The 16057-nt window shown below is 42.5% G+C and overlaps 1 protein-coding gene across 13 annotated transcripts in view; it reads right to left on the bottom strand.

Annotated features, from left to right (window-relative positions):
- The window catches only part of tmtc4 (transmembrane O-mannosyltransferase targeting cadherins 4), a 95585-nt gene that overhangs the window by 55160 nt on the left and 24368 nt on the right, over positions 1 to 16057 (bottom strand). For 10 of the 13 annotated variants that reach the window (XM_069890482.1, XM_069890490.1, XM_069890485.1 and 7 more), the window contains one exon: positions 898 to 1114. The exons of 1 other annotated variant lie outside the window; for it this stretch is intronic. In XM_069890482.1, coding sequence (XP_069746583.1) covers positions 898 to 1114 — 217 coding nt within the window. Of the gene's footprint in view, positions 1 to 856; positions 1115 to 1537; positions 1617 to 16057 lie in introns of those variants that run through there. 2 more of the 13 variants (XM_069890495.1, XM_069890487.1) reach the window with 2 other exon arrangements.

The raw sequence follows: 16057 nt of genomic DNA, 5'->3' as shown, positions 1-16057 counted from the left end.
CACACGGCACATCAGTTTTGCTCTCCCTGCACAGTTCTACGCAGCACGTCGGCATTCACATCTGCACTTGAACAGAATTGCTGAGCCAGTTGGTCGTTTACCACTGGTTCTTGGGGGAGCTGTGAAGAGGTACCCTGGGTGGGGGGTGGGCAGAACCAGCACTGACAGCTCCAAACTCATGATAGCTGGACACAACAGGCTCCTATCTACTGACAACTAGCCACTTCAACCACGAGGCATAGTGACTCAGCAGCATCCGTAGGTCTATGGAGAAGCCCTGGCCTACTCAACGTAAATGTCATGAGGTAGTACGTACTCCAGATGTCATGACGTCAGGTCACCTGTTGTCTGTCTGTATCAAGCCTGACAGCATGTCAATAAATGTTTTTACTCTTCTCTGGCTGAAACCTGAGGTGTGGTCTTGTTATTCATCCTATTTCAACAGGATGGCAATGTCCACATAACTTTCATCTACCACATCCTTATGTAATCCCTTCCAATTCTGGTTACGTCAATTACTTCCCCACTTACAGGTCCTGTTCAGCTGAACAGCTTCTGGGCCATGGAGTTACCTCTCCAAACCTCTTTTTTAGGACCCTTCTTGAAATTTAACTCTCCACAAACAAGCATTGCTTTAAACTTCCACACCATAATGTAGCACCATGCTTAAAAAGTCTAATAAAGTATCTTGGGACTATTAAATAAAGTCTTGAAAACTGTTCTTTCTAGTAGAAAAGGAGACTTCCATTAGATGATCTGACACCTCACCTAAAATATGAAATGTGCAGTACAAAGAAGGAAGAAAATAGTACAGAATGAAGGGACTTAAACTAATGCAACCATATCTGCCATGTACCTGTAATCAATCTTCAACATGACGTGAAATGCCAGACTTACACTCTCAGTGTGCACTGGATGAACAGCAAAGAGTACAGCAGCTAGAAAGGATGCTTTGGGTGCCTTATTGAGTAGCTTCCCTTTCTCATCATGTACTAGACCTCCCAGAAGTACTGCGAACACATCGAGCATCATTGCAGAAATCACACTGTGCAATGCAATGTTGATGAGGTGAAACCCAATTGGGTGCAATCCTCCAGCCACAAGGTAGTTCAACCTAGGAAAGAAGAAAGGACAGGAACATCTAAAATATACTGAATGCAGGTGTTGCACCCACTGTATGTTATGAAATGGTGATGTTACATAAAAAACAGGAGCAGAATTGCGCTATTTAGCCACTCAAATCTGCTCCACAATTCAAATCATAGTTAATGCATTTTTTTCCTTTCAAACCCATTATTCAGTCTTCTCCCCATAATCTTTGACATCCTTACAAATCAAGAACCTATCAATCTCTGTTTTAAATCTACCTAGTTCTTCTCATCGCTTTTCTAAAGGGATGCCCTTTTATTTTGCAGCTGTGCCCTCTGGCCCTCAATCTCCCATTACTGGAAACATCTTCTCCATGGCCACTCAATCTCACCCCTTCAATATATATATTATGCACTCTAATTTTGCATTTAAATGAACACGTATATACCCAATAGGAGTAGATGGAAGTCACTTGGTCTTGACTTCATGACTTCGAGCCTGCTTTCTCCACTATTGATCAAGAAAATGGCCAATCTTCCATCTCTGCACTGCCTTGCTCAGTGCCATCTTCCTGCTTATTCCTATATAGAATCATAGAATATAAGTGCAGAAGGCCATTCAGCCCTTTGAAATCTCACTACCATTCAATACAATCATGGTTGATCATGCAATTTCAGTACTCTATTCCTGCTTTCTCTCGATACTCTTTGAATCCTTTAGCCAAAAGGGGCAGACCCACTCCTTTTAGAATATTTCTAAGGAACTGGTCTCAACAACTTTCTGTGGCAGGGAGTTCCACAAGTTTTCCAAGTGAAGAAATTTCTCCTTGTCTTGGAAAGAGGTTCTGATAGCTCAGTGGTTTGTGCACTGATCTTATAAACCAAGGGTTGTGAGTTCGTTCCTTGCTGGGCCTCACTTCTGTGAAGGATATTTGACAAAGTGGCAACTCTCCGTCTTCTTTACAGTAGACAAAGTTAAAGAATTTCATGCATGTTACATTCTAAAGTAGTATTACGTTCCAATAATGGAACCTTTAACCTTTAAATAACCCTCCTTAGACTATGACTTCCTTTTCCTGAACTTCCTCGACATCAGGAACATTCTTCCAGCATCTAACCTGTCTAGTCCTGTCAGAAGGTTACATGTCTCAATGAGACTCTCTCTCATTCTTCTAAATTCCAATGATTATATCCCTGGACTATCCAGTCTTTCATCACCTGTCAGTCCTGCCATCTCTGGAATCAGTCTGGTGAACCTTTGTTGCAAGAATGGCCTTCCTTCGATTAGGAGATCAAAACTGTACATAATACCCCAAGGTGTGACCTCACCAAGGCCCTATAGATCTGTAGTAAAACCTCGCTGCTTCTACATTCAAAACCTCTCGCTATGAAGACCAACACGCTGTTTGCTTTTTTTTTGCACCTGCTGCTGTACCTGCATTCCACCCTTCAATGACTGATGCACCACGACACCCAGGTCTTGAAGCACCTTCTCTTTTCCTAATTCCTCACCATTCAGATAATAATCTACCTTCCTATTGTTCGCAATAAAGTGGATCTCTTCACACTTATCTACATTGGACTGCATCTGCCATACATTTGTCCATTTGCCTAATCCGTCCATGTCACCCTGCAGCCTCTTGGAATCTTTCTCACAGCTTAGTGTCATCCACAGAGATGTAATATTCAACAGCACTGATCCTTGTGGAACCCCTCTAGTATCCCTTGATTCCCTTTATATCCTGATCAGTATCAATCTAATTTTAATAAACAATGACGGAGAGACTCCTCAGTTTTCTTAGATAAAGTATTCCAAAGAATCTCCAACTTGCAAATGAAGACATTTCTTCTCATCCAGTCCTAAACGGCATAAAATACATTTGGATATTGTAACACCTCTCTCCACTCTGCAGTTTCAGTTTCTTTAGCCTTGGAAACCCCCCCACCGCATTCAACCGGTCCAGTCCTGGAAGAAGGTTGTAAGTGTCAAAGTCATCTTTTGAACAGCCTACTCTACTCGACTTTTGTCTATATTATGGCTCTGCATGAAAGACCATTGTTCTAAACATGCTTAGACTTAACCATATAACCATTATATCACAGAAACAGACCAACTTGGCCCTTCTAGTCCATGCTGAACATTTTCTCCCACCTAACCCCACTGACCTACACTCAACCCGTAACTCTCCATTCCTTTCCTGTCCGTATGCATATCCAACTTTTCCTTAAATGGTAATATTGAGCCTGCCTCCACCACTTCGTCTAGAAGCTCGTTCCACACACCCATCATTGTCTGAGTAAAGAAGTTCGTCATCATGTTTCCATAAACTTTTGTCTCCCAACTCTCAGCTCATGTCCTCTTGTTTGTATCTCCCTCTTTCTTAAAGGAAAAAGCCTCTCCACGTCAACTCTATCTATACCCCTAATAATTTTAAATATCTCAATCAAATCCCCTCTCAATCTTCAAAGCTCCAAAGAATAATGACCTAACTTATTTAACCTTTCCCTATAACTTAGGCCCTGAAAACCCAGCAACATTCTAGTAAATCTTCTCTGCACTCTCTCCAAATTGTTGATATCTTTCCTACACTTTGTTGACCAAAACTGTACACAATACTCCAAATTTGGCCTCTCCAATACCTTGTACAATTTTAACATAACATCCCAGCTCCTATATTCAAGCCACTGATTTATAAAAGCCAACATACCATAAGCTTTCTTCACCACCCTATCCACATGTGACTTCACCTTCAGGGAACTATGTACCATTATTCCTAGATCTCTCTGTTCTACTGCACTCTTCAATGCCCCAGCATTCACCATATATGTCCTATTTTGATTAGCTCCACCAAAATGTAACACCTCATACTTCTCTGCATTAAACTCCATCTGCCATCTTTCAGCCAACTCTTCTAACTGATCTAAATCCCTCTGCAAGTTTTGAAACCCTTCTTCACCATCCACAGCTCCACCTATCTTAGTATCATCCACATACTTACTAATCCAATTTACCACCCCATTATCCAGATCATTAATGTATATGACAAACAGTAATGGACCCAATAGTGAACCCTGGGGCACAGCATTAGTCACTGGCTTTCAATCTGACAAACAGTTATCTACCTTTAATCTGTAGCATCTCCCATTCAACCATTGTTGAATCCATTTTACTACTTCAGTGTTAAGACCCAATGATTGAACCTTCCTAACTAACCAACCCTGAGGAATCTTATCAAAGGCCTTGCTAAAGTCCATATATACAACATCCACTATCTTACCCTCATCAACTTTCCTAGTAACCGCCTCAAAAAAATTCAATAAGGTTTGTCAAACATGATTTTCCCCTCGAAAATCCATGTTGACTGTTCCTAATCAAACCCTACTTATCCAAATATTTATATATACAAACTCTAAGAATACTTTCCATTAACTTACCCACTACTGACATCAAAGTTACAGGCCTTTTTTACTAGCACCCTTTTTTTAAACAATGGAACTACATGGGTTACCCTCCAATCCTCCAGCACCATTCCCATTACTAATGACATTTTAAATATCTCCGTCAAAGCCCCTACTATTTCTACACTAACCTCCCTCAAGATCCTAGGGAATATCTTGTCAGGACCTGGAGACATCCACCTTTATTTTCCTTAAATATGCCAGTACTGGGGAGTCATGTGATGGAGTAGTGGCTGGTCGAGTGGAACCAGCCCTCTCCAGAGAAAATAAAAAAAAGTTTGAAAAAACAGAGCTCAATAAACATAAAATACAGGAAGAGAAAGGTAAAGTTACAGAGAAGAGACAGAAGATGGCACCCAAAAGAGAAAAGTAAGAATAACAGAGAAAAGGGAAGAAGAAAAATCACTGGAGAAGAAAGAAGAAGACTTTACCTGAACATCGGAGCAGAAAGCCGCGTGAAGAGGAGCAGCCTATCTCCAATGTTGGTGAGTCCCGAGAGGAGTGGTGTCCTCCCGACCGGCGGACTTCAAAAATGGCTCGCAGAGCCAAGAAAAGTTGCGCATGCGCTGTGCGCAAGTAAAAGAAAAGGTTAACGCTGGTGGGAGGGGGACTCAGCTGAGGAGAGGCCAGCTGTGGAGCGGCCAGCTGAGATACGCCCAGTATCGGGGAGTTCGGCTGGGGGAAGCAAACAAGAAAGAAGAAGAGTGGTGAGAAAGAGAATGAAGGGCGATAAGAGGATGAGTGACAACGGGACAACCGGCAGGGGGACGACCTGCGGCAGGAGGCCCAGCAGTGGGTCGGCCTGCAGCAGGGGGCCCAGCAACAGGAGACACAGCAGCTGGAGGCCCAGCAAGGATACAGAAGAAGCTCACCAGAGAAAGATGAAGATACACAGATACAGAGAAGACGACACAGACATAAATACAGACACAGAAGAAGAAGAGGAAGACCAAGAATTTCAAAGGAAAGAAGAAGGTAAAATAGAAGGACAAAGCTTAGATAAAACCTTGTTCAAAGAACAAATGAGGTCATTAAAAGAATGGCTATCATTAGAATTTAGTTCATTCGAAAGAAAAATGAAAAGAGCTGAAGACAGAATGCAAAGCTTAGAGTTGGTCATGACTGAAATAGGGAAAAGTGTAGAAAATGTGGAGGAACGAGAAGCTGCTGTAGAAATGGAGATAAATGATTTAAGAGGGAAGTTAGAAGAGAGCGGAAAAAAAATTAAAGAGACACAAGATTTATTGTCACAAAAAATTGACATATTGGAAAACTACAGAAGACGAAACAACATAAAAATAGTGGGCCTGAAAGAAGGCAAAGAAGGGTCAAATATGAAGGAATTTATAAAAGGATGGATCCCAAAGGTGTTGGGAACAACAGATTCACATGAAGAAATAGAAATCGAAAGGGCGCATAGAGTGCTAGTACTGAAACTGCCACCACATCAAAAACTGAGATCCATATTGGTAAAACTTCTAAGATATACAACAAGAGAGAACATACTGGAGCAGAGAAGAAAGAAGGTTAGAGAAGACAATAAGCCTTTGGAATATAAGGGACAAAAAATATTTTTTAACCCGGACATAAGCTTCAAACTTTTAAAGAAGAGGAAGGAATTCAACATGGTGAAAACAATGTTATGGAAGAAAGGTTATAACTTTATATTAATACATCCAGGAGTACTCAAAGTATTTATTCCTGGGGAATGGAATAGACTGTTCTCGGACCAAAAGAAAGCCCAAGAATTTGCTGAACATTTGCAGGACAGGAGAAGAGAGGAGGAGGAGTGACAAGAAGGAAGACCAGCAAGAAAGTATACAAAAATATGTAAAAATATAAAGTAAAGATAATGTATATATAAAGATTTAAAAAGGGATAAGAGAAGGGGAAGAACCGGAAAAAAAAAGAGAGAGACCTTTATTATATGTATAGGAAAATAGTGTTCTCTGGGGGGGGGGCTAGGGGTGGGAAAATAATGGTTACTGCGAAATCAGTTGACACTTCCGAGTAAGTTCGCAAACCGAATGGAAAGGGGAGTTGTGGTTGCTGTCAAGGGACAAGGGGCAATTCAAGGAGGGGGGTTCATTTGGGGTTAAAGGGTTATTGCTTATGGGGATTGTTGGGGTATTTCATGTCTTAAGTGCATTGTCATATATTGAGATTAAAAAGGAAAACTTAAAAAACAGTAATGGAAAAAAATGGGAATGGAGGTGGTGAAGAGATGGAAAAGAAGTGAAAATAAAGATATATGATGGCCTCGATGGACTATATGACTATAAATATTAATGGAATATATAAGCAAATTTAAGTGTATCCTATTGGGGAAAAAAAAATCACATATAATTTAAAAGACAAAGTTACAATGTTTGAAAAAACCTAGGAACAATATATGGAACAGAAAAAAAGAGCAGGACTTGGACCACCACCACCTAAAATGATAAGAAGATAAACACGATCAGATTTAATGTGTATAAGTAGATTATACGTCTTTTTTGTTTGTAGTCCTTTTGTATAAAGATATTGTTTTATTGTATTTTATATGTTCAATATTTACTGTTTTTGGAGGGGGGTGGGAAGGGGGAGGCAGGGAGGGGGGAAAAAAAGAAAATGTCACTGTGAATATTTAAAAAGATGCATCTGTAAATATATTGGTTGATATGGTTCATAGTGCGATAAATAAAGATTTACAAAAAAAGAGCACCAGTACTTCCTCTTCTTTAATTAACATTTCCATATCTTCCCTACTTATTTCCCTTTACAAAGATCAATATCCTTCTCCATAGTAAATACTGAAGAAAAAAAAACTGTTTAAAATCTCCCCCATCTCTTTTGCCTCCTTTGGCCTATTCTCATCGTCTCAGGGTCCAATTTTATCCCTCACTATCCTTTTGTTCCTAATATATCTGTTGAAACTCTTTGGATTTATTTTCACCTTATTTGACATAATAACTTCATATCTCCTCTTAGCCCAGTGATTCTCAATCTTTTTCTTTTCACTCACATACCACTTAAACTAATCCCTATGACACTGCTGTTCTGTGATTAATAAGGGATTGTTTAAGGTGGGATGTGAGTGGGAAGGGAAAGTTGAGAATCACTGCTCCAGACCCAATTGTTACTGAAATATTTTGCTTGAGAAAAATTGTCATTGGTCCATTTCCTTTGGAGTTCTGAAACTGTGCACATAACGAGTCAATTAGGTACGATTAAAACAGAGGTTTTCAAACTTTTTCTTTCCACTTACATACGACCTAAAGCAATCCCTTAATAATCAGAGCACCTATGGCATAGGGAATACTTAAAGTGATATGTGAGTGGAAAGAAAAAGGTTGAAAACCACTGTCTTAGCCTTTCTAATTTCCTTAAGATTCTTTTTATATTCTTTATAATTCTCTAACACCTCATTTACTTCATGCTTTCTATACTTTTTGAACACCTCTCTCTTTTTCTGAACCTTATTTCCAATAATCCTTAAAAAAACCAAGGCTCCCTAAAACTTTTAACTTTCCTTTCATCCTAACAGGAACATATATCTCTGTACCCTTAAAATTTCACCTTTGAATGCACTCCATTTTCCTTCTGCATCCTTCCCATATATAAAAAAATTATCCTAGCCCACACCTTCCAAATCTATTCTCATCTCCTCAAAATTAACCCTTCTCCAATCAAGAATCTCAACCCTGAGTCCAGACCTATCTTTTTCCATAATATTTTGAAACCAAAGTATTGTGATTATTCAAACCAAAGTGCTCCCCAACACACATCTCTGTTACCTGACCTATTTCATTTCCTAATAGCAGATCCAATACTGTCCCTTCTCTAGTTGCTACCTCTAGATATTGATGTAAAAAACTATCTTGCACAGATTTAACAAACTCCAAACCATCCAGCCCATTTATAGTATGGGCATCCCCGACAATGTTAAAAATTCCCACAATCACAGCCCGGTGCTTATGACAAATAACTGCTATTTCCTTACAAATTTGTTCTTCCACTTCCTTCTCCACATTAGGTGATCTCTAATACATCCCTATAAGTGTTAGTATTTCTTTCTCACTCCTCAATTCCACCCATAGTGCTTCTCTGGACAAGCCCTCTAATCTATCCATCCATAGCACCACTTGTTCCCCATTCTATCACACCTGAAGCAATGAAATCCTGGTATGTTTAGTTGCCAATCACACCCCTCTTGCAGCCATGTTTCACTAATGGCTACCACATCATAATTCCAAGATTCTATCCATATTCTAAGTTCTTTATTTTTCTCACAATGCTTCTAACATTAATCTAAATACATTTAAGAAAATCTCCTTCTCTTGCTCTCCATTGATTACTAATGGTGTATACAACTATGCTGTCTTCAATTTCATCCTTCTCCCCTACATCTATTCTTTCATTCTGGTTCCCCTCCCCCTTCACATCTAGTTTAAACCCATCAGAGCCACACTCGCAAGCCTACATGCAAGAATATTTCTCCCTTTCCAGTTAAGATATAAACTGTACTGCTGGATCCCACCTTCCCTGGAATGTTGCTCAATTATCTACAAATCAAAAGCCCTCCCTCCTGCAACATATTTTCAGCCACGTGTTTAGCTGCACTATCTTTCTATTTCTTACCTCACTTGCAGTAATCCTGTACTTTAACCTGGCTCCTAGCTCCCTAAACCTACTCTACATGACTTTCACACCCTTTCTTTCCACATCATTGATCCCCACATGGACCATATAACCGTTTACAGCACGGAAACAGGCCATGTCGGCCCTTCAAGTTCGTACTGGTTCACTTGAACAACTACACTAGCTCCTCCGCAAACTCCTGAGGAAGTAGAGGCTTTCTTCATGATGCCATTCATAACATTAAATGATTTTAAATGCAGAAAGAATAGTTTGATATCTGGGGCAATGAGGCCCAGTGGTTGGCGTATGGATGGGTTGAATTTCCAAGAGAAAATATATAAAATTTACTTGGATTATGTTGTATTTGATAAACTATAACAGGGATAATACAGAGCATGCAAGAGTTAAAATGTGTGTACTTACTTCGTTAGTCAGCGTTTCTGGCTGTTCTCCCTCCCCACTCAGTATTCCATGGACTCAATCTGTACTCTTGCACCAGGGAGGCAAAATACCATATGAGATATCCGATCTCCTCCAGAGAATCTTCTATCTGTACCCTTAACTATAGAATCTCCTATCACAATCCATGGCTCCTCTTATCCCTTTCTTTCTTAGTCAAATGGCCAGACTCCTTGCAAGAGACCTGATGACTACAATTTGTCCCCAGTACGTCGACCCCCTCAAAGCAGCATACTTGTTCTTCAAGGGGACTCCCACCGAAGAACCCTACTCTGCCCTCTATTACCTTTCCTCCTAAATGTAATCCAACTACCCTCCACCCTTTAATTACTATCTATTACCCCCTCAGCCTCCTGAATGCTCCCGAGCCCATCTAGCTCCATTTCCACAATCCATTCATTTAGGAGCTGAAGCTGGATGCACCTCTTGCATATGAAGTCACTGCTAGTTTCCTCAAATTCCCACATCATACAAGAGGAGAATTTCCTTGTTTTAACTTCCATCTCCCCTCTTTCTCTTAATCTACTCTCTTACTAACTAACTAACTATCCCACTAGCCCCTCATAACTTTCACTGTTTTTCTAACTCTCGCTCAACTCTAACTTCTTTGGTGGCTCCCCAAACACTAACAGCTAACTCTAACCCTATTTTTCTTTTAAACTAAAACTTCTTCCACTAACTCTAACTCAACTCTTTAACAACTCCACTCTGTAACTAAACTGTTTTTCCTAACACATCAACCTCCAACCCTAAATCTTTTTAAATCCCTGTCTCTCTCTCAAACAGAACCACAGACTTGCCATATCTTAAGAAGATTTTCCCTATGCACTGCATGGAAAAGTATTTAACATGGTGGATTTGATGAGGCAAGGACCTCAACTGGCATTTTAGAAATCTCCCAAATCAGCAAACTAGCAATTTAATTTTCTTTAAAATTTTAAATTTAGACATAAAACACAGTTACAGGCCATTTTGGCCCACGAGTCTGTGCTGCCCAATTTACACCCCATTAACCTACACCTTGGTATATTTTGAATGGTGGGATGAAACATAATTCTGCGGAGAAAACCCATGCAGACACGGGGAGAACATACAAACTCCTTACACACAGAGCGGGATTCAAACCCCAGTCCGGTCCCAATCACTGCGCTGTAAAGCCATTGTGCTAACCACTACTCCAATTGTGCTGTCCCAATTTATTCAAGTACTTTTTGATATGAAAGCATGAGTCTATACAATAAATCTCATATTCAAAGAAATACAATTCTAGAAATTATGCTTTTGTCTGCACAATTAGACAGCATGTGTAACCTGCACACAACCTCACTAATCCACTATCTGCACTGAGGATTTGAGCACATTATTAAGTACACAGCCTGATCCCTATTAACACTGCAAATAATTATTTTCTTAAAGTAGTAGCTGAGATTATAACCAAATGATTAAACAACTATGCATTACAGTGTGAAATAATTTCCATGAAAACAAATAGTTCAGATGGCTTCTTGGCAAGCAGCAGCTTCCTTCTATTCTTCAAAAGGTCATTTTGTGAAATATGACTTGGCTGAAACCACATGTGTTGCAACTGCCTGGTGCATTTACTTATTACCCAAGGAGTGAATGAACAAAGATCATTAATTACCTGGGAGTGTCTGAGGATTTCTAAGATGCATCCACCACCTAAAATATTCACTTCTTCTATGACCAGAGCAAAGTGGCTGCCATGCAGACCGTTCGCAAAATGCCCTACCCACCCAGGCTATCCTGACAACAGCTCCCAAACCCACCACCTCTGTCAAAAAGAAGGATAAGGCCAGCAGGTGCATGCGAACACCAGTACCAGCAGATTCCCCTCCAAGATGGACACAATCCTAATGTGGAAATTTATTGCGTCGAAATCTTGAAACACCCTCCCCACCAGCTCTGTGGGAACTACTTCTCTTCCTCCTCCTTCTCAGCCAATCCCTCAGGGTTGAGGAAGACCCGTTTCCACTCTAATTCTGTGCGTAGTGATGTGATGGCACACTCCTTCCATCACTTACTGAGCACTCGTACGCTCTTGATGCATGGATCTGAGGTTCTAAGAAGCTCCCTGAATACTACTTCTCCACTTCTTGAGCAGCCTTGGGTGTGTGTGTGTGTGTGTGTGTGTGTGTGTGTGTGTGTGTGTGTGTGTGTGTGTGTGTGTGTGTGTGTGTGTGTGTGTGTATGAGAGAGAGAGACTTTGCAGCATGTTTTTAAACTCGGTAAGAGCGTTAGTTGGTGATGGCAAACTCTTATTATCAAGCATTTTCTTCATAGATTGAGTTCTCGAATGGCAGTTTGTCCCCCCCCCCACCCTCACCCACCATGGTTATTCTAATGCCCCCGATTAGATTTTCTCTGATGCCAACTCTGCCACTACCTCCCCTAAACATGTGCAATAAATGCTGGCCTTACCTGAGGCACTTAAATCTATAAAAATTAATACAATAAAAGCAAAATTACTCTTATCTATTGTCTAAATGCAGTGCAAAAATTATAATTAAATGTAGAACTCCATCAGATGCTTAACGCGACAGCTGCTGCATCCAAACTTCAGCTCCACTGACTTCAACAGAACCAAATTTCCCAAAGGAACTCAACACTAAGCAACCACATTGGTACACCTTTATTGTGGGAGACTGAGGAAAAGGTCTACAATTGCCTTAACTATTGGAATAACGCTGATGTGCATCTCCAGATTTTACAGTCAGTGGTAGAGGAAGGACACTCACCATTCAAAGGGGTCTTCCTGATCCCTCCCACACCCCCAACCCACGCAAGTGATTGAACAGGAAAAAAAATTCAAGAAAAAACGTACAGCTTAAAAAGACTACAGAATCTCCTTGAAGAAGAGTTTAAAATTAAGAGGGTAATTGACACATGAATCTGGCCATAGCCTTTTCCAAGACAAGCTGTTTACATCACAAGGTAATAACAGGGACACCTGGTATAGATGATCATCTAGATAAACTTGAAACATTAACTTGGATTATCTGATGCCTTCTGTTGAGAGAACAGGAAAAGGCCCTTAGGCCCACGTGTCTGTGCCGAACATGATCTCCACATCAAACTAAAATCTGCTCCTTCTACCTCATAAATATCCCTCCATTCCCTTCATATTCATGTGTCTATCTCGAAGACTTGTAAATGTTACCTATTGTATCTGCTTCCACCATTATTCCTGGCAGCTCATTGTGGGAATCCACCATGTAAAAACAATATAAACTATTTGAACTGCACATCTCCCTTAAACTTCCTCCCCCTCATCTAAATCATTCGTACGTACTTTTGTGGTGTTATGTCATGCATGATGTCATTACACCACTAGGTCACCTGGTGAGCCACCTGATGACTTTATATACAAGCCTGGGGAGGATCCCTTCCCCCTCATTCTGGCCTAGGCTTGTACAGAGGCAAGACCAAGGCCTCAAAGCCAAGCTGTATACGAGTCTATTAAAACGAGTGTTTTACCTGCACTCTGCCTCACGTGGTTTGATGCTAGTAGCCTACAATTTAATAGTCTGCTAAACATCTCCAGAATGGACGACCTGCTAGACCTCGACTCAGCTGAGACCCGATTCAGGGACCCAGGAATGGAAATCGGCCCTGCACACGTGCAGCCGAAAACAGGCTGGCCAGAAAGCTGCGAGATCGGGATCGAGAGCGAGAGGGGAGCCTGCCTCACAGTTGTGGTGGATTTCGGAGGGGTCAGATAACGAGTGGTAGAGTGTCCTACCTGTTCACGAACTCACCGGGACCAGGATCAGCCGTGCAGCACGCGGGGATCCCGGGGCAAGTAACGAGTGGCAGGGTGCCCTTCTTTCTTTGGCTTGGCTTTGCGGACGAAGATTTATGGAGGAGTAATGTCCACGTCAGCTGCAGGCTTGTTTGTGGCTGACAAGTCCGATGCGGGACAGGCAGACACAGTTGCAACGGTTGCAAGGGAAAATTGCTTGGTTGGGGTTGGGTGTTGGGTTTTTCCTCCTTTGTCTTTTGTCAGTGAGGAGGTTGGTGCCCGCTGAACTGTGAGGTGCCAAGATGCGATATCAGCTCACTGGCGGTGGTCAATGTGGCAGGCACCAAGAGATTTCTTTAGGCAGTCCTTGTACCTCTTCTTTGGTGCACCTCTGTCTCGGTGGCCAGTGGAGAGCTCGCCATATAACACGATCTTGGGAAGGCGATGGTCCTCCATTCTGGAGACGTGACCTACCCAGCGCAGTTGGATCTTCAGCGGCGTGGATTCGATGCTGTCGGCCTCTGCCATCTCGAGTACTTTGATGTTGGAGATGAAGTCGCTGCAATGAATGTTGAGGATGGAGCGGAGACAATGCTGGTGGAAGCGTTCTAGGAGCCGTAGGTGATGCCGGTAGAGGACCCACGATTCGGAGCCGAACAGGAGTGTGGGTATGACAACGGTTCTGTATACGCTAATCTTTGTGAGGTTTTTCAGTTGGTTGTTTTTCCAGACTCTTTTGTGTAGTCTTCCAAAGGCGCTATATGCCTTGGTGAGTCTGTTGTCTATCTCGTTGTCGATCCTTGCATCCGATGAAATGGTGCAGCCGAGATAGGTAAACTGGTTGACTGTTTTGAGTTTTGTGTGCCCGATGGAGATGTGGGGGGGCTGGTAGTCATGGTGGGGAGCTGGCTGATGGAGGACCTCAGTTTTCTTCAGGCTGACTTCCAGGCCAAACATTTTGGCAGTTTCCGCAAAACAGAACGTCAAGCGCTGAAGAGTTGGCTCTGAATGGGCAACTAAAGCAGCATCATCTGCAAAGAGTAGCTCACCGAGGTAGCACGTGGGGTACCTGGTGTATAACCAGGAGTCATGCCAGACACAGGTGAAGGGCATACAGAAAGTCGCCTTGCCAATTGCAATTTACCGGCAGGATTGGGGGGATGGGCTGTTACCCCAGAGCCACCCCCAACCATCTCTGATTCCCCAGAGGGGGCTTGAGTCTCCGCAGGGACGAGCGACCACGTGCAAGAGGGATCAGGCCTACCCCGCAGCTATCAAACCACAAGCTGAGGCTCAGCCAGGTACTGGGGCCAGAGAAGCTTGAGCTGGATCCCAGAACCCCCAGTGCGAGCATGCATTTCGGCCGGTGGTATAGGTGTTTTTTAAATTATGCAGGGTTAGAGGGAGAGTCAGAGGAGGAAATGCTGATGCTACTGTTGGCTCAGCTGGGAGATCATCTGTACTCATTATTTCAGGATGCCAAGTCATACCAGGAAGCAATGGACACTCTGCAAAGACATTATAATAGATGGCACAGTGAGCTGCACTCCAGGCACAGACTCATGACCAGGTCACAGCAAGCAGGGGAGTCTGTTAGAGACTTTATACTTGCGCTAAAGGATTTGGCGAGGGCTTGCAATTTTAAGACAGTATCTGCCCAAAAGTACGCAGACGACCTGGTGAGGGACAGAATCGTAGCCGGGGTCAGGTCAAGGGAGATAAGACAGAGGCTGTTGGAAAGGGGACAGTGAGGCTAGATGAGGCTGAAACCATTGTGGAGCCTGTGGAGGACTCTAGGAGGGAGCTAGAGGAGTACACTGAGCTGGACTCGTGTGCCACTTACAGGGAGAGGAGCACGGGTGAACAAGGGCAACATTCTGCAGCAACTGCCTCATTGGACCGTTCCAAGTGCATTTTTTGCGGGCAGCTAAAGTACCCCAAAGCCCAGTGTCCAGCTAAGGAGAAGGACTGCTCGAGGTGTAGAAAGAAGGGGCATTATGCAAAAATATGCAGAAGCCTCAAGGCTCCCACCAAAGCCCTCTCTCATGCAAATGAGAGGTGAAAAAGATCTTCTCCTTCCCCCACAGGCAAGACAAAGCAGAGTGCCATGTGCTGTCGGCCATCTTGGAATGCCGGGCAGTGGACACAGCGACCAGATGACGGATTTGGTACCCGAGTACCCGAGTATCAAGGTTGGGATGAAAGCTATCAGAATGGAGGAAGTGCCAGGCTGGCCTCATTACGACAAAATCAGGTGAGTCCGCACGACCCATTAGATGCAACCGTTAGTATCAAGGTTAACGGGGCTACTGTAAATTGTTTGGTGGATGGTGTGAGTACAGAGAGCTTTATAGACCAAGGGTTGGTAGAACCCTCGCATTAAAAATGTACCCCAGTGACCATCAGATCCTAATGGCATCTAACAACCATGTGACATTATAGAAAAGAGTTCAAGCCCCTGGAGAGCACAAATAGTGGTAGTGAAGTCCAGGGAGAAGAGGCGTATGGTCGTAGACTACAGTCAGACCATCAACAAATTCACGCAGCTGGATGCATACTCGCTTATGCGTATCGCGGACATGGTAAACAGCATTGCCCAGTACAAAGTGTACTCCATTATCGACCTCAAGGCAGCGTACCACCAGTTGCCCATTAGAAAGAGCGATAGGAT

This window comes from Narcine bancroftii, chromosome 7 (genome assembly GCF_036971445.1).
Source record: "Narcine bancroftii isolate sNarBan1 chromosome 7, sNarBan1.hap1, whole genome shotgun sequence".
Classification (NCBI taxonomy): domain Eukaryota; kingdom Metazoa; phylum Chordata; class Chondrichthyes; order Torpediniformes; family Narcinidae; genus Narcine; species Narcine bancroftii.
This window is presented reverse-complemented; position numbering and strand designations above follow the sequence as displayed.